Below are 22,302 nucleotides of genomic sequence, written 5' to 3' on the forward strand. Positions count from 1 at the left end.
TCAGGATGTCATTTAAACATGAATCTTTGCTTTTAACTGTTGGAGTTTGGCAACAAGTACACTGGATTTCTTCTTATAATAGAAAGAGGTTCTAAAGTTCATCCTCAAGGATTCGTTTGTTCTTGTTCTAGACATTTTGGAAGGTAGATAAGAAATAGATAATGCTTTAAAGAAGTACTTGCGCAACACCGGTTTAGAAATGTTCCAACCTTACTTTACCCATGTTAGGTTGAGCCGGTTCTTCAAAATGGATGCACAACTCCTACAGAGTTTCAGCATTTCCCCCTCGTTTTCTAAACATGCCTCTTCTTCTGTCTGTGTGTGAGAGTGCAACCCTTATTGCTGTCTGCTTCATCCACCCTGTGAGGGTTTATATCACACACATGCACCTGTCACTTCGAACCCTCACTGCTGCATTTCCCAGCTGTTCCGTCAAACCTGTTGACAGCTGGAGCGCAAACGCAGCCAAACACCCACGCTGTGAGAGGAAGAAAGTTGCCTTGAAACTTTCAAACCTGGATTGAAGAATGCCCTGTTGGACCATCTCTGTTGTCACAGCTCATAGCTGTCTTTGGTGATGCTCTGACAAGCTATTGTTTTACTTTTCAAGAGTTTACAAGAGTTGGGATGATCGGAATTTCAACGCTGCAAATGTCATCGTTGTCTGTATGTCACCACTTCTTTCTCCATGTCACTACCTGTGTTTCTGTTAACCATAAAAATGCGCAAATCGAAATTCTGAAAATAAATTTTTATGAAATTAAGCAGATATTCAAAGACACCAATTAAAAAACAACTTGTGTTTTTCAATAAAAAGTTTAAGTTGTTTGTTGACGTTGTTGAAATGGATGCATTTTGAAAAACTTAAAAGGAAACACTTTTTTGGCACTGAACGAATCACCTGATCAACAGCCGGATGTTACTGTTGGTGAAAATGATGAAGAAGATGTGAGGAGGAGGAGGATGGTTTGTTTTGGGGGTTTGGACAATGTGCGGCCGACTCCACCGCCTCTTCTGTCTCCCACCTGTCTTGGCTTTGATTAGAAAAAACTCCAAGCACCAAAGACACACAGCTTCTCTTCTCCCTGGGCTGCCAGGCTCAGAGCCGTTCAGCCATTCCTCCTGGGCAGCAACATCTCAAGAACCAAGAAAGGTAAAGTAATTCTCTCTGTGATTAATAGGTTTGATCACTTACCAAACCTATTAATCCACTGTTCTTCCTTCAGGTCTCGTTTACCTCGAAGAAGAAAAACTTTATGTGTTATTGTGACAGAGTGGGTTTACTAAGTTTTGCTTAGGACTTAATTTTCTGGTTTATTATTGTGACTGTTTGGTTTCTGAATGACCAAATTTGCCTTTGTAACTCCTGGATTTAGTCTCTGATTGATGAGCTTCACAAGCTTAAATGTATTTTTTCCCATCATGTCAGACCTGCGGTTCATTCATTCTGTCTTTGATGCTTGTTAATGGTTTACCCTGTATTTAGACCCCTCCGCCATTAACCTCTGCCTGACACATGACTTTTATACAACATAGAAATTTTGACATGAATGTGTAACTTTTTTATTTTAATGAGCTTAAAACTCCAAAAGTCAGCTTGAATTTCAGATTGTTTGACTGCTGTCAAAGCATTTGGCCTCATTGATGTTGTATTACTTGACTAGAATGAATAAAAGATCATTGCTCCAGCTAAAAAGACTTTATTCTCTTTGATTCAGAACATTGTGTATGTCTATTAAGTTACAAGGACAAAGTACTGGTTGGAGGACTAGATGGAGAAAGCACTGAGTGATCTTTTCCTTCATGTTTTTATTCCACCAGTTTGTTCCAACTTTCTATGACATTTAGACTTTAAAATAGGGGAATCTTGTTGGCCTCGTCTTTGGATTAAAAGCTTCCTCGAGACTTGTATTTGCATATTTTAATAGTGTGAAAAATTTTATGTGCTTGAGACCAGAACTCTTATTCAGTGCCTTAAAACATATATAAAACATTTATATAAAACAATATTTTGGCAGGATTATACAAATGGCCTGGAGATGCAACTAATCTGTGAAGACAGACTTCTCCATGATAGACTTCTAACCCAGCTGCCTGGGTGTGTTTCGTTAGTAGGTATATTCTGTTTAGTATTTAGTTCAGACTGCATTGTCCTAATGACATATAAAGATGAGGAAAAATATTTCAGCCCTGACAGAATTAACCAATTGTGGGAAGAAATATATTCTTAGAGTGTTTTCATACCTGGGAGTCTGGAAGACTTGATTCGACTTGGGACCAGAATTGTAACATTTGTTAAAAAAATAATAATAATCACATCTTTCTGTACATCTTACTTTGTATTCAAGTTTGTATAACTGAATTTGATAGAAAAAAAAATTCTGTTCAACCATGTTCAAAAGTTAGGAAATACATCATGGAATTTTGAATGAATTTAAATGTTTTACCAAGAAGGGAAGTCAAGCTACCTGATCACAATTAGATATTACTAAATACTACTGTAGTGGTGAATATAGTTTAGGTTGGGTGAATTATTTTGTGCATCAGAATAAGATAAACTATAAATATCTACAATTCCTATAAATGTATCCAGATCATGTTGTTAAAATTCATCGCAGTATGTTATATAATCATTTCTTCCTGGAAAAGATTGATTTAAATAATTAAAAGCCTCCATAATGTGACATTTATACCTTTGAAGAGTGCAGAAAACTTCTGATTAAAGCTATAAAATGTCAAAGGCAAGATAAGAATATTAATGAGCATTTTAGCTGTGTCACCTTTTGGTCGTTGGAGGTCATCTGAATGAAACCGTTTGAAAATGCCTTCATCTTTCAATCCCAGGTAAATGCACGGCTCTCAAGCAGATAAGTAGGCAGCGCCATCTGCCAAACTCATTAAGGCTGCACTGTTTATTTAGATGCTGATGAAAGTATTACGGCAGCAGACGGGAGATGATAAATTAGGAAATGGGTGGAAAAGTGGATGGCTGTGCTCTGTTTATATAGCAGAGAGACGGAGGGTTTGGTGAGGATCTTTAGAGCGCAACAAAATACACTCGCTGGGTGTGATCGTCGGCGCTGAGAGCGGATGATGAGGCATCGGAAAGAGACAAACTGCGAAGACAGAGATGGACAAACACAGGCAGAGAGATAAAAATCCACAAACAGAGAAAGATCAAAGTATTAGAGTGGTGGGAATGGAAATACAGCATGTTTATAAGTCGGAAAATTGGAAAAGGGTTGGTGGAAAGTGAATTAGCATTTAGAGCAAAACAGCAGTGAGGAACAGAACTGCAGAAAAACAAGCTGGATTAGATTATTCTGTCAAATAAGGAAGAATGAACTAATTTACATGAAACTAAAAGGTTCAGACCCTTTTAGAGGTTAGTTATCCAGCTGGTTTGAGATACAGCTTGAAAGTTGCATTGATGCTCTTATCCAATGTTTCTTTTTCCTTTAGTTTAAATCTGAGTGGTTGTGTTTGTACTTTTATGTGCATTGTTCTCCGTTTGTTGCATTGTTGAAAAGATGCAGCCTCTTGGTCACGAAATCAAATTTGAATAAAAGATTTCAGGGATTTTATTCTAGATAAACAAATAAGAGAAAGATAAAGAATCATATTCAGTTTTACTGGCTAGTTAATCATTTTTATGCATTTGGGGCTGGTCATAAGTTTCTGCTTCTTAATGTTTAGACAGATTTACTGGTCCCTAGAGCTGAGAAATATTACTATTTGCCCCAAAGCACTTTAAAAATTTCCGACTATGTCATAAATTACAGGGAAAATGTAAATAACTTTGTGTTCTCTCATTCAGCCTTACATCAGCAGCAACACACACCGCTTTTTATCACCTTAGGAACATAAGATGAGACGAGAGGTTCTCATCTATGCAGTTGTACCTTAAAGCATTGGTTACTTCAATGTTCTTCTCTCTGGGTTGGAAAACAGGTTTTATAAGTCTGCAGTTGGCAGAAACTGCATCTGGTCGCATTCTAACCCAAACAGAGAAATATGAACACATTACTTCAGCACTGACATTTCTTCTCTGGTTTCCTTGTCAGGCTGGAGCAGATTGGAAGGTGTTGCTGCTCACCAACAAGTGGCTCAGCTCTTTCATATCTCTGACCTTCTGCACCTGTATGTCCTCCTCTGTGCTCTCCAATCTCAGGCCACTGGTTTTTTAAAGATCCCTAAAGCTAGAAAAATACTCTACTGGTGCACATGCTTTTTCTTTTCTCCACTTTTGTGCAACAATATATTAGGCCGGCTCTCTGAAGGCTTCTAAAGCTAATTAAAGACCCACTTGTTTACTATAACTTACATGTCTCAAGTCTGCTGTATGTTTATTTAGTTTTATTTTAACTGTTTTATTTCATCTTCCAGTGACTGGAATAAATAAATAAACTGAAAAATAGCTTAAAAAACATTTTACATGCTCTTGTCATTGTCTCAATTAATTGGCTTTTCTATTTAGATGGTATTTGCCAAGTGTTTAATCAACAAAGCATCAAGTAACTGGACTTATAAATATGTGAAGGACAATTTTGTGAAGAATGAAACATTATTTTATGTTTTTGTTCTCCCTTTGATGAAATGGGGTAACCAATCTCTAGCTCTTCCTAGTTTATAATCAGGTCTTCAAAATGGACTAAATATGGAGCAAAACTGAACCAATAAGTAGCACTAGTTTATTTATAGGATTAAAAGTAAAAAAAAAAAAAAGAAAGGAAAAAATATTCTTCCCTGACTGAGACTTGCGATGGTTTTTGCCCTGCAGAACCTCCAGGCTAAAACAGGAGATTTGTTGAATGAAACCTAAAACCAAACAGCTTCTACAACAGTTTTATTGTGATATTTATTAACATAAAGAAGAAACAGAATTACCTGCAAAAAAGCCAGGGGTTTAAGATTTCATGTGGATTTTTTTTTCATCCTTGTGTTGTTTCTAAAGCTTTTTTTTAGTTGCAGATTTTCAAGCATGGAGTTGGTGACACATGGGCCTTGGGAGACATTTAGTAAGAAAATATATCAGCTGTTGAAAAAAGAAGACGATGACTTCAACATGCAAGGAAAATGAATCAAGCTAACAATGTCAACCATTTTGGGGTGGAACACACTTGAATCTGCTCTGAGGGACTTAAGAACCAGCATCTTTTGGCATTTCTGCCCAGATCAAGTCTACTGATCAAATAAAAAGAAAAGGAATTGTGCCAAGAGTATAAATAACGACCTTGGTACAGACTACATGTAGACAAGCTGCTTTTTATTTTACTCTCCTACGTAAGCAGCTTGGGAAGAATGGAGATTACCTCATATGACCATCAGGTAGCGATTGGGATTTTTTTCTTCTTTAAGCGCTGCAGCCAAAGCTGTCAGGGTAAATAAATAAACACCAGGAGTGTTAATGTGATGTAGGAGATGTAATTACCGTGGGACCAGAGATGACACATTAACAGATGGCACTGGTTCAGAAACAGCTCGGGGAATATAACAACCTAATCTCTTTTCACTGCCAGTAATGCCACGAGTCTGAGGGAATTCTCCCAGCGAATAATTATTTTAACAGAAATCCGGAGTGGGCTCCGCTATTGGCAGTTCAGTACGCTCCCAGAACAGCAAAATGTTGGCTTTGGACGGTGCACGCACCATCGAATAGAGTGGCGTGGATTTCATAAACACGTTCAGCTGGAACGCTGCTCTTCAGTCTTCTAGTCTCACAGTTTGTGTTTTGATTTATTTATTTTTTTACCCAGGGCTGTTCAGGTGTTGAACTACAGCTGGTCCTGAAAATGATTCTAAAAATGGGCTCTCACGCCCAGATCCACCGGCTCATTTTCTGTTCTGAACTCGCATTTGTCTTGTTTGCCCTGAGAGCAAGCTAATGCCATAAACACAACATAAGATATCAGATTAGTGTTACCACTAGAACTGAAGAAAATACAAATTTACAATGGTCCGCTAATGCCATAAACACAACATAAGATATCAGATTAGTGTTACCACTAGAACTGAAGAAAATACAAATTTACAATGGTCCGCTAATGCCATAAACACAACATAAGATATCAGATTAGTGTTACCACTAGAACTGAAGAAAATACAAATTTACAATGGTCCGCTAATGCCATAAACACAACATAAGATATCAGATTAGTGTTACCACTAGAACTGAAGAAAATACAAATTTAAAATGGTCCAGATATTTTTTATAGTCCTGTGAAAATAGTGTTACAATAATCTAGTCCATGGGTTCCCAACATTTCCATGCCATGGCCCTCCACTTTCAAAAACACTGAAAGTGGAAAAAACACTGAAAGTGTTTTCAGCAGACTCAAGTCTGCTGAAAACAAAAGCATGTACAATTTATTCTGAATCTTGTTGGAACATCATCGCTTAACTCTGACGATATTTTATTTGGTCATATGCTGTCTTGATGAAAAATTTGCTCCTGCTGTGAAGATTCTGATCATAATCCATAATCACCCCCAGATTTCTGGCTTTATAAGTCAACAGACTGAAGGTGAACACTGATTTCCAGTTTATGCTCTTCTGGTCCATGACATAAAACTTCAATTTTTTTCCCCCCTTTATTTTGGTAAAATGTTGACACATCCAAATATTATTTTGTTAAGTGCATTCAGTAAGTAATTGAGCCTGAATGTAATCACCTGGTGACAGACTAATGTACAACTGTGTATCGTCAGCATAACTGTGAATCTCTGTCTAACTGTTATGTAGCATCTGAATGCGAGGAAGCATGTAAATGTTTCCTCACATTCTTTGGATAGGACCTCAAGGTACTTTACAAAACACACAACTGCTATTTATGTTGAGAAACAGAAGCAAATCTGCCCCATCATAGACATATTCAAATTCGGTTTCATACATTCCAGTTTTGCCTTATCTAAAGACAGTGTAGTCAAAGTCAGTTTAGGATTGCTATTGTTAAAAAGATTTAAAGACTGAGGGGATCATTCTGTTCAGACTGCTGCACCTCGACTCTGAAATGAGTTTCTTTTGTTACGACTCGTCTCCAGAGTCCTGGCTCATTTAAACACAAGCTGAAGACATTCAAACATGCTTTCCTTAAGCTCTTTTTAAAAAGATATATATATATATATATATATATTGTATCTGTATTTAGTTTCTTTTTTTTGGTTTGTTTTATCATGTTTGAAATGTTATAGAAACATCCTGTCATGGAATAGTTGAAAGGAGAACCCAAATGCAGAGAGGAAATAGGAGGCAAGCAAGTGAAAATAAACAGTTTTACTTAAAAAAAAAAGTAAATTCAATAACTTAAAAACTGGAAAGGTGGAAGTAACGGGATGAAGCATTCATTTTGGGCAGCTTGATTACTGGAGTAAAAGTAAATACTCCAGTAAATAATAGCAGCGATACAACTTCTAATACATACAGGAGACATTTAATAAATGTCTCCTGTAGATTTTCACTTTTTATATTTGAAGAGCGAAAATTTAATTTCCATTCTTAGGTTTTAAAATAAACCAAACCATAAGACGTTTAGAAAGAGGATGGATACAATTTATTCTGTAGAATGTTATTTGTGGAAATTGATGTAAAATAATTACAATTTCCAACCAAATGAGAATTTTTTTTTTTCACATTTTTATCAAATTCAAAACTAACCATGTTATTGTTATCATATCCTGTTTTATGTTCCCAAAATAACACTGGTTGACCTGAGATTGGGTTTAGGGCAAACTGTCATGACTTGAATTATTGTCATATACTATACTTCCTATTCCCTTAGAAATTTATAATACACTATTTAAAGTTGCCCAGTTTTCCAGTAGTTTATTCTCTATGTTTCCAACAATATTTAATTCTACCTTTTTGTATCTCTTGTTTGGTTTTCTAACAGCTTCAAAACATTTGAATCACTTTGTTTCTCTATAAGGGTTATGTAAGTGTGAACAGAGCATTGACTCATCCATCATATTGTTCTGTAATTTTTTTACGTGGTCTCAACTGATTGTACTATAGGTTTTCTGAAGGTTTCTCAAAGTTTTCCCCTTATTCAATACAAAATCACTAAAACTTGAGCTTCCACCTTGATTTTAAATGAATTCCATGGTTCAACATTAGGCTCATTATTTTACCCTGTTATTTTGATATCAACTATATGCTTTTTGAAGTTTTGAAGGATTTTGGTTCTTTGTGTTTCTCATGTTTTGTTTTGTGCCAGACCATTTCGAAGAACTCTCAGGAATTTAATTTATATTTGCTAAATCATTGAAACATACAAAAGGTAGCGGTTCAATAGACTATAGTACTTTGATACCATAAAATTGAATCCTGACAAAGATTTAAGGTGAAAACCTGAACCTGAAAGATGAAGCATCTCCAACGAACTATCAAGTGTTTTCAAAGTTTCCTTTAAAGAAGGTATTCAGATACTGTTCTTAAACAAGCCCACAAATCTATTCATGAAAACATCCTAAAAAAAGAGACACAAGAAAGTCAGTCTGCTTGGAAGAAAAATATGGAAAAGTTTAAGTTGGTTAAAATCTTTGCACAGTGCTGTAGCTTTACACTTCCCGGTATATTTAAAGCATGTGGAAGTTTTTATTTCTTCCTGTGTTAGATGAATTTCCCCCCTTGAACTCTCCTGAGTTTAGCCCTCATGATTGATTGCTGTGCTGTACAGACACAGCCACAAAAGCTGAGCATTTATATGGGAAGCATCTTATGAGAACAGTAAAGTGGAACCATAAAACAATTCTGCCTCCGTTCCATCGCTCTACCCCGGGTCCCAGTCATGCCTTATATTATTCTTCTCAGTCTTGCAATGTGCGGCGGTAATTTCTCTGGTGAATTACCACTTCTTGACCTTTCATGGCATTAAGAAAGGGCACTTTCACACATAAACTGTGTGTGGAGACTTCCTCCAGCCTCTTTAACGGCAAACCAAGAAAAGCAAACACAGCGAGGGTGTTTCTTCAGTGTAGTTTTTATTGGAAATAATTGTGATTAACACATTATTTTGACATGGGTGTTCTTACTATCAGTCTACCAACAGCAAAGAATAGTAATATAAGGCTCATTTTTTCACATTTATAGTGCTCATGGCTCAAGTAGTGATCTGAAAACACTAAGCAGAATGAAAGGGACACCTATTTTTTTCCAAATGAAGGCTCATGATGACTAACAGAAAATGTAAATGTTTTGAGCACCATGCTTAGCTCTAATACACTGAACTTACCGAACTGTAAAAATGTCCAAAACCCCATTCAGTACAGGAATACCATCAATTCATGGTGTAGCTCATACAGGTCTATGTACAATGCTTTGCTCATGCACTGAAAAAAAGAATGTAGCTCCAATTTAAAGTAAATTGTTAATTTGTTACATGCAATAGAATTATGTTTTTAAAATGAATTTATTTGAGTTTATTTAACTAACATGACAACTTGATAGATGTAATATGTTTACTTGGACAAACTTAATTCTGAGACTTGAGTCTGACTGTTGTTTAAAACAATGTTTTTACAGCAACGTCCACTTGTAAAATGCCCCAATCTTTGGGTGTTTGTATCTTTTTTGCTCTCTCTTGTGTTTCTATTTAGATTATTTTGTTAATTTGTGTCTCATTTTTCCAGGTTTCTTAATTCACTCGTGTGAATTTGGATTTCTTTCTCTTGGATCTGCCTTTGTCTTCTGGTTAACGATTCATTTTGTGTCATAGTTCAGCTCCCTTTGTTAATGAGCTTCCCTTTGTTCCTCTTGCCTTATTAACAGTAGTTTTCAGTGTTCAGAATTGTTAGATTTTTTTCCCCCTGATCATTTGTCTTATTTTAAATTTCAATATTTAAGTTCTTTCATTTCATTCACTGCTGGATTCTTCCATTAAACATTCTTTTTTTCCCCTTGGGCTTTACTAAATTCGTCTTCAGTTTTATGATTTGGCTGTGAAATAAACTAAAGATTCTGATAAAGTCGGTAAAAAACCAAAGCATGGTAAAAACATTTCTCAAAATTTAATGAGCGCTAATGGAAACCACAAGCTCGTTGCTAACCGGATTACAAGGTAACTGACAGTAGATGGTTGAATCTTTCCTGGCAAGTTCACTTACGGAAAGACTAAGTACATATTTGATGTTTGCTCTTTGATGCAGTTACCCTCCAGGCACCAAATCAAACACTTCACAGCCATCGGATCCATGCTCTCTATCCCTCATTTACATTCATTTTACCGTTCCGCAGACATATGTTCAATTTCCTGTTTGTAATTTTTTTCTCTTTTCACTGACTGATGTGTCTTCATTGTTCAGTTGCAACTGATATGGCCTCTTCAACCTCTGACACACGATGAACAAACCCTCATTTCTGAACCAGTGAAGCATCACACTAATCCCCTCTAAAGCCTTGAATCTGGTAGTCTTGCATATTAAAGCAGGAGGATGGAGGGAGGGGAATTTTCTGACCATTTAAAATGTAGAGTGTTGGAGCCTTTATCTCTTTTATCTTATGTAGCAACAAAAGAGCATCCCATTCCTCTCTCATTCTCTCCGTTCATAGGAGGCTAAGCTTACAAAGTCTGTTTCTGTGTGAATTGTGGAATGATGTGTTTCAGGGACTGAGGCTTCAAAATCATTCCCTCTTATGTCAAAGCGTCAATCTGCAAGACACTTGCGGGGGTAGGGGAAAAAAATCAGAAAGGTAATTTGGAGAGCATCAAAGCTCAAGGAAATGCTAGTATCATTATCCTCTGATAGCAGAGCGCTGATTGACTCCTTCTTGCTGAAAGCCATTAGCAGAGCTGATTCAGAGAGGACTGGGCCATGACTTTACTGATAAGCAATTACCGAGGTGTCATTCTGTCCCGACGAAGTGAGCCGTGAAATCTGCTCCTCCAGGTCACATAAACACAAAGTTTTAATCAACGTTCACCAAGGAAGAGCAACAAAAATACAGCAAGATGCTTGGAAAACGGAATGTCACGGGAAATGTTTGTATTATATCCAGTTTTTTGGTCCAGCTGGACCAATTTTTAAATGTGTCCCTGTTTTCTAATTCCAAAAGACACAAATATAATGTTTTTTAAGTATGTTCATATGCCTTAAATATTTTCACTATTGCTGACTTTAGAACCACAAACTACAATGTATGTTTTAGAGGCATTAATCCATCCATCCATAGTCTGCTATTGACCGATTACTTTGATTCAGGTGTTGAATCATAGTACCCCTGACTTTCAGGCCTGCTTCCCAAGGTTAAGTTAAATTTTGACTGAAGTTTTCAGCATTTTAGCAATCTATGCACTCACCATTGTCAGAAGAAACCCCAGCAAGAGGCAGAAAATAATTTCTTTGTGTTCAGAGTAAGGTCTATGGCACACTAGTGATTTTGATCCTGTAGGAAATATGGAAATGTGTAAACACCATGATAAGTGAGAAATAGGTTGGTTTGATCCATTAAAGCCTGAAGCTCTGTGTGTCTGAATGCATTAATGTGTCACTGCAGGGTGTGATTATGCATTTCACTGACAGTTTGTTCCTTTTATTGATTGTTGTCACATCGGCCATGTGAAGCAGACAGCTTCTCTGTTTGAATGTTTAATTTATTCTTCAATCGTTTCCTCAGAAAACACATGCATAGACTGAGAACACAGCTTCTCATGTGATCCTAAAATTTATCCTGCAAGTCTCTTTAAAACTGTCACAAGTTTGAGAGAATCACATCTTACTGGAAAATGGCTCTGGTATATTTTCAAAATAAAAGCAGCGCCACACAAAGCAAATTTATACAATGACACCCAATCCAGGAAATAATGGAATGTTTTTTTTCCCCAAAGCTTGCAATGACGAATTGATTAGCCTAACCAACATCACTCTCAGTATAGAATAACATGTCTTGATGGAATCTTGAAGACCGAAACATATTTTTTATAATTCAGACTTTTTTTTTTCTTTGCAGTTTGATCAAATTAAAACTATTTACCTGCAAAACTATGATAACTGCACATTTCTTTTCAGTTTATCCTTGCCAACCAGACAAAAGTAGAAGCTGTCTGTCCTTCTTTAGAGCAACCAATGCTGTTAGACCTGATGGATTCATATTAGAACTAGTCTTTCACTTCCACCTGTAACCAGATAATTTTGGACCCCATGACAAAAATTTAAATTGGGCCCCCCCTTCGCAGCTGATCTTACAATTTCAGTCTATCTGACCCATCAAAAGCGTCACAATTTTAAAGGCTTTTAAAATTGTGACGCTTTCTTTGGTTCAATACTGATACTAGCACAATATTTACGGCTTGTGAATTTTACATGAAACAGTCTGCATACAGTATGCAAGTAGGTTGCTTAAATTTTTTCTGTTAGTTTTAGATTACTGAAAGGTCTCTCCCCACGAGCAACAGTCATAGGCAACGTGCAAAATATACATGAAGCAGTCTAAACTTTTCAAAAAATGCTATATAGCTGCATTTTATTCAATTTGCAGTACATAGCTTTAATGAAAAATATGTTTTCTCCATATTTGTTAAAGCTGACACCATGTCACGCCAGTTTGTTATGAAACAGATAATCTGGGAAAACAATCAATCTCCTCCACTTCCTCCCTGAACTACTATTACTGGCCAAAGTAATGCAATGTTCTGGCCAAAAACAACCAATCAAAACCAGGAGAAGAGTCTTAGTGCTGTCAATCAACCTCATTCACTCACTACTAAATGTGCTGATGGTGGAAATACAACTTATCGTTATCGCTAGCTGCAGAACAGCCCAGAGAAGGGGAGGGAGGATGAGCTGCCACATGTGATTATGATTGATGGCGCTAAAACCCTCCTGCCTCTGATTGGTTGTTTCTAGATAGTACTGGGAGAAAGCAGATTAAATAAATTTTTCACAGATTATTTCTATACCATACTGTCACAGCATAATGACAGTTTTAACAAATATGTAAAAAAAAAATATATATTTTTTTTTTTATAAACGTTACATACTGCAGCTTTAATTTTACTTAGGAGAGGGCAGGTCAGGAGGGACATAGGTTAGAGCTGCTGCTGACTGACTCATCTGTTAAGTGTGGTAAAAGGTACAGGTATCAGTTAAATCTATGAATATGTTGGTAATTGTTTTTCTTCGTTCATTAAATGCTAGTGAAATGGAGGCAGACAGTAGTCTGTAGCTAAGCTAACTATGGTTGATAATCTCACACAGTCTACCCACCTCTCTTGGAGAAAAACTGGGTTACAAATTGACACTCTTGCCTTTTTCTCTCTCTTATCTCTCTACTTTTTTTTTTTTTGATAACCTGACATTATAATTTTTCTTGGCAGCATAGTAACCGCCACAGTCATTCTTGTCTTCCGCTGACTGCTGCTGAACACCGTCACCGTCAAGCGCTCGAACCATTTCACACAGATCCAGGGGGTTTCAGGACAAATACAGATGTGTGCTTTTTGGTCTGGGAGTGGCAACATTTGATTTTTACTGCTAAAAACTATTTTAGAACACAGAATATGATTAATTTTGTAATTGACAGGGCCACAATTTTTTTTTATTTCTTGAAAGAAAAAAATATTGTGGAGGGCCCCCTGTCGGTCAGGGGCCCTTGGAATTGTTTATCGTTGAAATAGATACATCCAGCAATATTGTTGTGAAAGAAGTTGAGCCACTGAGGGCGAGGCGAAACAAGAAGAGGAAGGTGCCATTCAAAATTTGGTTTGAAAAAAACAAACATTGTTTTGATGACAATGCTGAAAACCAACCGATTCACTGGTCACTGAAAAAGATACCATCGCTACAACTCAGGAGACAGTGGAGAAGAAACAGAGCTCTAAGTGCAAATGTGTCAAGAAGACACCGGTGATGTGGGAGAATTTTCCTGCTTCGCACATCTGCGTGACTCTTAAGCCATCCACTCAAAGTGTTGAAAGGCAGGATAGTTTTGTTCCTGAAAAAACAAGGAGGCAGATTCCTCAGAAAAGAAGACTTTTACCAAGCAAACTGTGATTGCTACTAGTCAGCTGGTCACCGAAAAAAGAACTGATTACTAAAACACAGGAGACAGTGAATGAAAAAGGGAAGAAATGGCCACCTGAGGTGAAGAGGAAGAAGAAGAAGCAGCTACCACTACAAGTCTGGCTGGAGCTACGCGCCTCCATTGATCAAAAATATTTCTGTTGAAATGACTGAAAGGCAAGACACTTCACTGGTCACCATAACAGAAGCCATCCCTAAAATACATGAGACAGTGGCTTAGTCAGAGAAGAAATAATCAATTCAGGATGTCAAGAAGACCTCAGAAGAAGATTTCCCTCCGACATCAGTTTGTATAATTTCACAATCATCCACTGAAAATGTCGATGGAAAACGTGATAGTTCTCTTCTGATCTGGCAGATTCCTTTTCTGGCAGAGAAGATAGGAAAACTATCTTCTCTAGTCCTCAACTGGTCACTGAAAGTGAAGCCTTGTCTAAGACACAGGAGACAGAGGATGAGCCGGGGGAGAAAGAGCCATGAACAAAACAATCCAGTTTCTAACTTTGTCTGAACCAGAACACATCCAGGTGGAAAGTGTCCCTACGGTGTCTGATGAATAAATGTTCAAGTGGAGAATGTTCCTGATGGACAAACGCAAGTAAATGTTCAAGTGGAGGATGTGTCTGACGAACAAACCCAAGAAAATGTCCAGGTAGAGAATGTCCCTGAGGCCCTTGACAATCAAACCTCCGAAGCTGCAGGCTACAAAAATCAAAGTCATAACAACGCTCAAATTCCCATCCCTTTGCTTTACCCTTGTCCGACAGAACCACAAACTTTACTTAGACTGATTGTCCACCTTCAACAGCATTTACACTTTCTTCTCGAGGAACTGTGGAAAACCACGCCATGTCTACCTGAGGGAATTGAAAAGAGAACTTTCTTGAAGGAAAACTATGAGTGCTGCTTGACACAGCTCCACCTCTACGTAAAGATACGACTGCTTAAAGACTTGGAAGAAATTGCAAATTTGCCCAAGTGCCCAGAATACCAAACAAATAAAACAAAGAGTGAAACCAGATCTGAGGAGTCTGCATTGGGACATAATGCAGTACAGGAATATCTGATGAAACTTTAAAATGAGATGCACAAAACCAATCTTTAGCTAAATGCTAAATTCAAACACCAAGAAAACATGCTGAAGAAAATTATCTCACATGAAGATAATAAGAAGAAAATGGTCTCTGTTCAAACACAGATAGATTTACCAGAGACCTCAAAGTTGAAAACAGTCCATCGCTGATCTGTTTTAGCACAAACCAAGATGGACGCAGAGGAAACCAGGTGCCAATCAAAACCAGTCCATCAAACGATTGTAACACAAACCAAGATAGACGCACAGGAAACCAAGCACCGATCAAAACCAGGAAAAAAACAGGACAATATTTCTGAAGAATTTCGGTAAAAGAGGTTTTACTGTGGAGACGGTTCAAAAAAGCCATCACTCCATCATTTCTGCGCCAGTATAAAGACAAAACAGAAAACCACCCAACATGGGCCTCTGATATTTTATATTTAAAAGAGAGCTGGAGCTAGTTAATCTAGGCCTCCCTAGTTAGTTTTGGGGTTTTCAGTATAGTCCAGTTTTATTCAGCAGTGACTTTTTGTTCGTCTAATTCAGGTAGTTTTAATTAGTTTTTAGAGTGTATTTGCTCATTTCTAGTAGTTATTATTAGTTAAATATTGCGTGGTGGAAGTTTTAGTTCTTGAGTTTGTCTGTTTAAAAAAGGAAGGGCTGCACGGTGGCAGAGTTTCCCGTGTATGCATGGGTTCCCTCCGGGTTCTCCGGCTTCCCCCATTCAGTCCAACATCCACGTTCATCCATTACAGTCTTTATATCGGACTCTAAAAGTTGTCACCAATAAATGGCGAACACAGCAGCGGTTGATTGGCTAAGTTAAACGCCTACATCATCTACTGATGATCTGTCAGAGTTCGTGTGTGTTTCGCCTTGTTTTTGCAACTGAACCGAAAAGTGCTGCATTCCACGAAACTTGGGCCCCATGACAAATAATTAAATTGGGCCCCCCTGCTGTTACAAATTCTTGATGTAGCCGCTCTCATCCAACTCATCTGCTGTATGAACTCTGCGTTGTGTGTAATAGGCAAAGGCAACCAGGAGACGAGGACACCGGGGTGTATTGCAGCAGTAGGGCAGGTTTATTCTGTTTAAAACAAGAATATATCAGCACTCCAGTTCTTGGGCTCTGGCTTTCCCACACACACCTTAACCAATCAAAAGAACAAAAATGACCACATTAGCACGGTAAACTCAATAAATGTTATTAACGTGGGAATTAAGTACCCAGTACAGTGCTGCGCTACACATAAAACAGTTGGGGAACAACATATAACAACTTGTGAGTTTGGCAAACATACTTTTAAGGACATTTTGAATACTTTAATACACAAACAGAGGACAGTTTTGTACGCTTACCTCTCCCCAGCGCAGCTTGGCGCGAACTGAGGAGGGCAGCGAACACACAGGATATGACGCGGAGACAGGAAACAAGAAAATAAAAGCTTCTCCGCCAAAATAAAATACAATTCAAAAACTAAGAAAAACAAATGTACACAGGTAATGAGGATGGATTTGAGGTGAAATATAACCAGTTTTATTGAGTCTATTTGACCCATAAAAAGCGGCACAATTTTTAAGATATGCAAATGCCTTGCTCTCTTGTCATGACAGTTTGTTATGAAACAGATAATCTGTGAAAAGATGAATCTCCTCCACCTCATCCCTGACCTACTACTGATGGCTAAAGATTGTGATTGACAGCACTAAAACCCACCTCATACCTCTGATTGGTTGTTTCTAGAGAGCGCTGGGAAAAGGCAGAGGAATTAAATTATTGTTAGATAATCTCTCAAAATATTGACAGTCTTAACAAATATGTACTTTTTGTTAATAAAAGTTACATACTGCAGCTATAATTTCACTGAGGAGGGAATGGGTCAGGAGGGACGTGGCAACAGATATCTAATTTAAATGCAAGCTAAAGCAGGACTATCTGGACTGACAAGAGGCTGTTTTTTATTATAATTTTATAAATATTGTTTGAATTTCTGTCACTAATAAATATATTGTTTTGTTGTGTAATTGTAAAAAGAGCAGTGAGACAGGAAAAATCTACATAGACTCCCTGGAATGATGCTAACTAGCTTGTCTTGAACACTCACCGTTGCTCACCGTTTTCACTGGGACAGGGAGGAAGGATTATTCTGATATGGGGATTAGACCTGCTGCTGACTGACTCATCTGTTGTTAAGTGTGGTCAAAGGTACAGGTAAAAAATGTTGGTAGATTTTTTTTCCTTCGTTCTTTAAATGCTAGTGAAATGGAGGGAAACAGTTTGTAGCTAAGCTACCATACTAAATGGTTGACAATCTCACACAGTCAACCCACATCTCTTGGAGAAAAACTGGGCTACAAATTGACACTCTTGTTTTTTCTCTTTCTCTCCTTTTGAAAACCTAACTTCATTATTTTTCCTGGCAGCATAGTAACTGCCACAGTCGTTCTTGTCTTCTACTGCCTGCTGCTGAACACCGTAACCGCTAAGCAGGAAGGAACCATTTCATGCAGATTCAAGGGGGGGTTCAGTGTAAATTTGAATGTGTGTTTTTTTGGTCTGGGAGTGGTAACATTTATTTTTTACTGATAAAAACAATTTTAAAAAATACAATATAATTAATTTTGTAATTGACAAGGCCCCCATTTTTTTCTATTTCTATGAAGAAAAAAAACCCCCAAAAACTATTTTGTGGAGAGTCCCCTTGACCGACAGGGGGTGAGGACAAGTTTGGATTTGCCCTAACTTTTACCCCTTTAGGGCGCCCCTGACTGAAGGTAACACTTGATTGTGCTATTAAATGACACTATGTGCCCGGTAAAGACATGGTACTGCCCCGTCAAACTGTTTTACTTCCATATTTGACAGTTATCTTTGCAGGGTCACAATTTGCAGAGACCAACAACCTAATAATCATGTTTTTGGACTGTGGAAGGAAGTTTCCACGCTGAGATTTGAACCCAGGGCAATTCTTGTTGCAAGGCAACAGTGCTACCAACTGTGCCATATGCCGACTTAATAATTATAAACTTGATCACATACTATTAATAATAATAATTATAAAATTTACCCATTTACTAATTCATTTGTTTGTTAAAACCGAAACAAAGTTTTTGACTTAAGTCATGAGCACTTTCAGTGTTTTATTTTGAAAGTCTGATCCGGGTCTGACGTCACTCATAATATTGACGTAGCTTTTAGAGCAGCCGCTCCTCCGTCAGTCGGAGTGAAAGTTGTCTCCGGCTGGAGCGGAGCTCCGTCAGGATTCCGGCAGCTTGTTTAGTTCTTCCTCCCCGGACAGAGAGAGCGAAATGCGGCGGAAGGAGAAGAGGCTGCTGCAGGTCACCGGGCTGCTGCTCGCCGCGGCTCTTTTCTTCCCCAACGTCGGCCTATGGTCTTTGTACCGGGACCGCGTGCTGGACAGCGGCTCCGCGGGCTCAGCGGACGGACCGAGCCGGATCTCAGCGCTGCTTCAGGTAAGGCGGCGGTTTTCTGTTAAAATGACCATAATAACAAACTGGCTGAGAAAATCCACACATGTGCGACTGAAAGCAAATAGAAACCACAGCTGAGTTTTTTAACCGAGCACCTTTACGCTGATAGACTAGAGCTAAGAAATGCAGAATTAGGACCTTGGAAAGTTCTCGGTACAGTTTCAGCACGTTGGAGAGCGCAAGGAGTTTCACAGAAGAACCAGCATGTCCAGACACGAATATTCAGCATGATTTGCTTCTGTAAATTGAGAAATAATAAAAGCGCAACTTCACTCATCATTCATTTTAAGCAGGATTCTCAGATCCAGACGGGATTAGATCAGGTTCCCTCCAGGGTTCGAGCTTGAACATTTCTAACTAGCATTTCTAATCAGTCAGTTAGCATTTCTAACTGATTGATTGATTGTCAATCAGTCAGATCTATTTACCATTTTGCATACATTCAAATGTAACAAAAATCACTTTTACAGAAGGTAAAGCAAAGGAACAAGCATACTAACAATGAGGAATCAACAAATAGAGAAAAAAAAATAAACAAATACAAAAACTGAATTTGAGACATAACACAATTTTAGTAGATAAATAGAATGAAATATATCATACAAAAAGATAAGAACCATTTAGAAACATTTAGATGCTAGAATTCTCTGAAAAAATGAACTTTCACCAAAGGAATGAAATACAACCAGACGAAGGCAAGCTTACTTAAAATCAGACAAATGTTTTTTGAAACCAAAGTAGAAAGATGTTTTATGCTTTTAAAATCATCAACACTCTCAGCTGTCTTCAGAAAAGCTTTTTCCAATCAATAGTGCCTCCTTTCTCTCAGGACCGAAGTCTGTAGAGTAAAAGCAAATCTGAAAAAGAGGTTCGACTAAAACTATTAATATGTCAATATTTAATAAATGCATCATAAATCAGTTCTAAAACATCCAGGTGGAGATGTGCTATTAATTATAACCAGCTCAGCAGATCACAGGCTATGAAAACTACATTAACTATTGCAGTCAGATGTCATCTGCAGCATCTTCTTGTGCAAAACTGACTGTCAGCATGTAATACCAGACATGCACTCTAAAAACAAACCAGACATACTGTTAGAAAAAGTCTAAACAGAGCAAAATAAACCAACAGTTTTGATGATTTCAATCTTTGTTTTAAGTAAAAATAAAACTTGAGAACGTCTGTTTAGAGCTCAGCTTCCTCTTTGTTACGATAAACCATAAAATTACGTCAAGTCTTCATTTGTCTTTTCCTTTGTGTTTTGTTTGCTTAAGATGAGAAAAGGGCAAAGAGAGAAATGTTTTGTCAGACTGATGAAGGAGGGTGTCATTGTGGGACAAAAGTGACAGGCTGTTTGGATGATGTTGGGAAGATTTGCCTTCTGAGCTGCTTCTCTGCCTCCTGTTGCTTCACTGAAGCAGATAAAAGTCTATACTGTAATCCCATTCTGGTTCTCCCACATACAGTCTAGTTAGAGACATTTTAGCTGGTTTTCTCTTCAGCTGCTGCTGAAACAGGTTTGAATAAAACACAAACAGGATGAGCTCTCTCACTGACGTGTTAGATAAAGCAGAATTTAAAAAGACTCACAGACACTAAGAAAGAAAATTTCTTAAAATGGGACTTTTATTCAGGTTTGTTCTGATTGTTGCAGAGTATAGATTGCAGTAGTTTGAATTAGCGAGAACAAACGATCTTTTCAGCTTTGACTAACAGTTTATTAACTATTTTCTCCATTCACATCTCTACTACAAAGAACACGATCATAATCATCCACTCATCTTCGGCCTCCTGTTGATTTTAAAGTCCAATAATCAAGTTAGAGGCAGAAGTTTGAATCGAATGTTGATGTTAGCTAATCGATTATATACTTACCTAAACATTTAATCTAGTTATGATGAAAGTTCTAGAAGGCATTATATTGGCACCTTTAAGCTGGATGGAAATTTTCTGTGCTTATATCTACGTTTGGAGGGCCCAAGTTGAGAGTTTCAAATTTTGGAACTACAACTGTCAAGCATGGTGGTGGCAGCATAGTGCTGAGGTGCTGTTGTATATGCACAAAGGGAGGGGAAGGTTGAAGGAGGGAGATACATTTTAAACTCTTTCATTTCAACTCAGATCAAAAACTTTGGACACAGAAAACGGTCCAAAGCAACATTCTGACACATTTTGCAATCAATTACATTTTAATATCAATTCAGTTCTTTAATTAATTCATAAGGGAAATAGATAATTATTTCCCTTATGAATTAATATAATAAATTAATAATAAGGGAAATAATTATCCCTTGCCATGGCTCTCTGAAAGTCCAGGAAACGACCCAAATCAAATGAACTTTAATTTGAACATTTAAAGATGAATGTGCTGGCCACTTTATTAGGTACACAGTGTTATGTTGGACTCTCCCTTTGCCCTCAGAACCACTTTTATTGCTTATGGCATAAATTCAAAAAATATGTTGAAAACATTTGCAGTAGCAGATATTCTGCATAAACTGGTTTAAAAAGCTGTAGTGGCTTTTCTATCATCTGTAACCAGTCTCCCTTTTTTCTCTGACCTTTGACACCAACAAGGCATTTCAGGCAACACACCTGCTCCTCACCTGGTTTTCTTTATCTCTGGAAACCAGGGAGGGATGGTTGTGTTTGAAAATCCCGACAGACCAACAGTGTTTGAAACACTCACACCATGTTGGTCCTCCTGACACCAACAACCCTGTCATGTTCAAAGTCACTTGTATCTTCTTTTTCTCCCCATTCTGAGGTCACGACCTCTAGACGCCTGAATGTACTCAGTTGCTGCCATGTGATTGGTAAGATGTACAATTTGTTCTAACAAGCAATTAAATTGGTGTACTGTAAGATTTGTGAATATTTGAGCCTAATTATGCAATTATAAAAATTCACACTAAATTAAAATGTTTGTATTTTGTGTCATTTCAGCCTGGAAAAGCAATGGTTAAAAAAAAAAAACAACAAAATTAGCAAAAGTCCCAAACAAATATGACATGATGCCCATGAAGGAAACTTCTGACAGGAATCTCTTATTTTTAACATATTATATGTGGCAGTTTTTTGGCATGTCCATCTCTTACTTCACACATAATGTTTCAGGTAGTATTTCACATTTCTGCACATGAAAACTGCTTAGCAGTGAGGTTTAATAATAAATATGTCCTAAATGAAAATTATAGGGCATTTGTGCATTTTATTTGTGTTTTTATTGGATGCGGCGCTGCTCTAGATTATTACATCTCTCTAACCTTTTATAAGCAGTAAACCTTGATATCATTCAGTGTTGATATTCTCCAGTACCAGAAGAGATTCTGCTTGTTTTAGCCAGAGGTGTGTTTATTGCATTTGTTTGCACAGACCTTCAGTCAAGGCAACTCAGTGGATACTTGTTTATGGACATGTGGCTGTCAGAGGAGACAATCTAAATCACAAAACAATGTCACACAATAATTATTTTAGGCTAATGGATTTAGTAACGGGTTGTAACTTTGCGGTGTTCCCACTGATGATGGGAAAGAGAATTTTTCTGTGAAAGTTTCTCCAAATCGGAGCTTTCTTGTTTCAGATAAGAGGCATCAAAACCTCCCGCGTGCTTGTGTGTTTTTTGCATGTTTTCTAAAACTCATAGGTTTTAATCCATCACTTTCTGGGAGAGAGGTTGAAGTTTTCACAAGTTGCAGTCTCTGTTGGGTCCTC

At 37.6% G+C, this 22,302-nt stretch overlaps 1 protein-coding gene across 1 annotated transcript in view; it reads left to right on the forward strand.

The window, feature by feature from the left end:
- Positions 1–18,292: 18,292 nt before the first annotated feature.
- LOC114153688 (polypeptide N-acetylgalactosaminyltransferase 10-like) overlaps positions 18,293–22,302 on the forward strand; it is a 56,728-nt gene continuing 52,718 nt past the window's right edge. Inside the window, exon 1 of the mRNA XM_028032388.1 lies at positions 18,293–18,567. Coding sequence (XP_027888189.1) covers positions 18,403–18,567 — 165 coding nt within the window. The 5' untranslated portion in view covers positions 18,293–18,402. The remainder of the gene's footprint in view (positions 18,568–22,302) is intronic.

The sequence above is a fragment of the Xiphophorus couchianus genome, chromosome 11, assembly GCF_001444195.1.
Source record: "Xiphophorus couchianus chromosome 11, X_couchianus-1.0, whole genome shotgun sequence".
In the NCBI taxonomy this organism is placed as follows: Eukaryota; Metazoa; Chordata; class Actinopteri; order Cyprinodontiformes; family Poeciliidae; genus Xiphophorus; species Xiphophorus couchianus.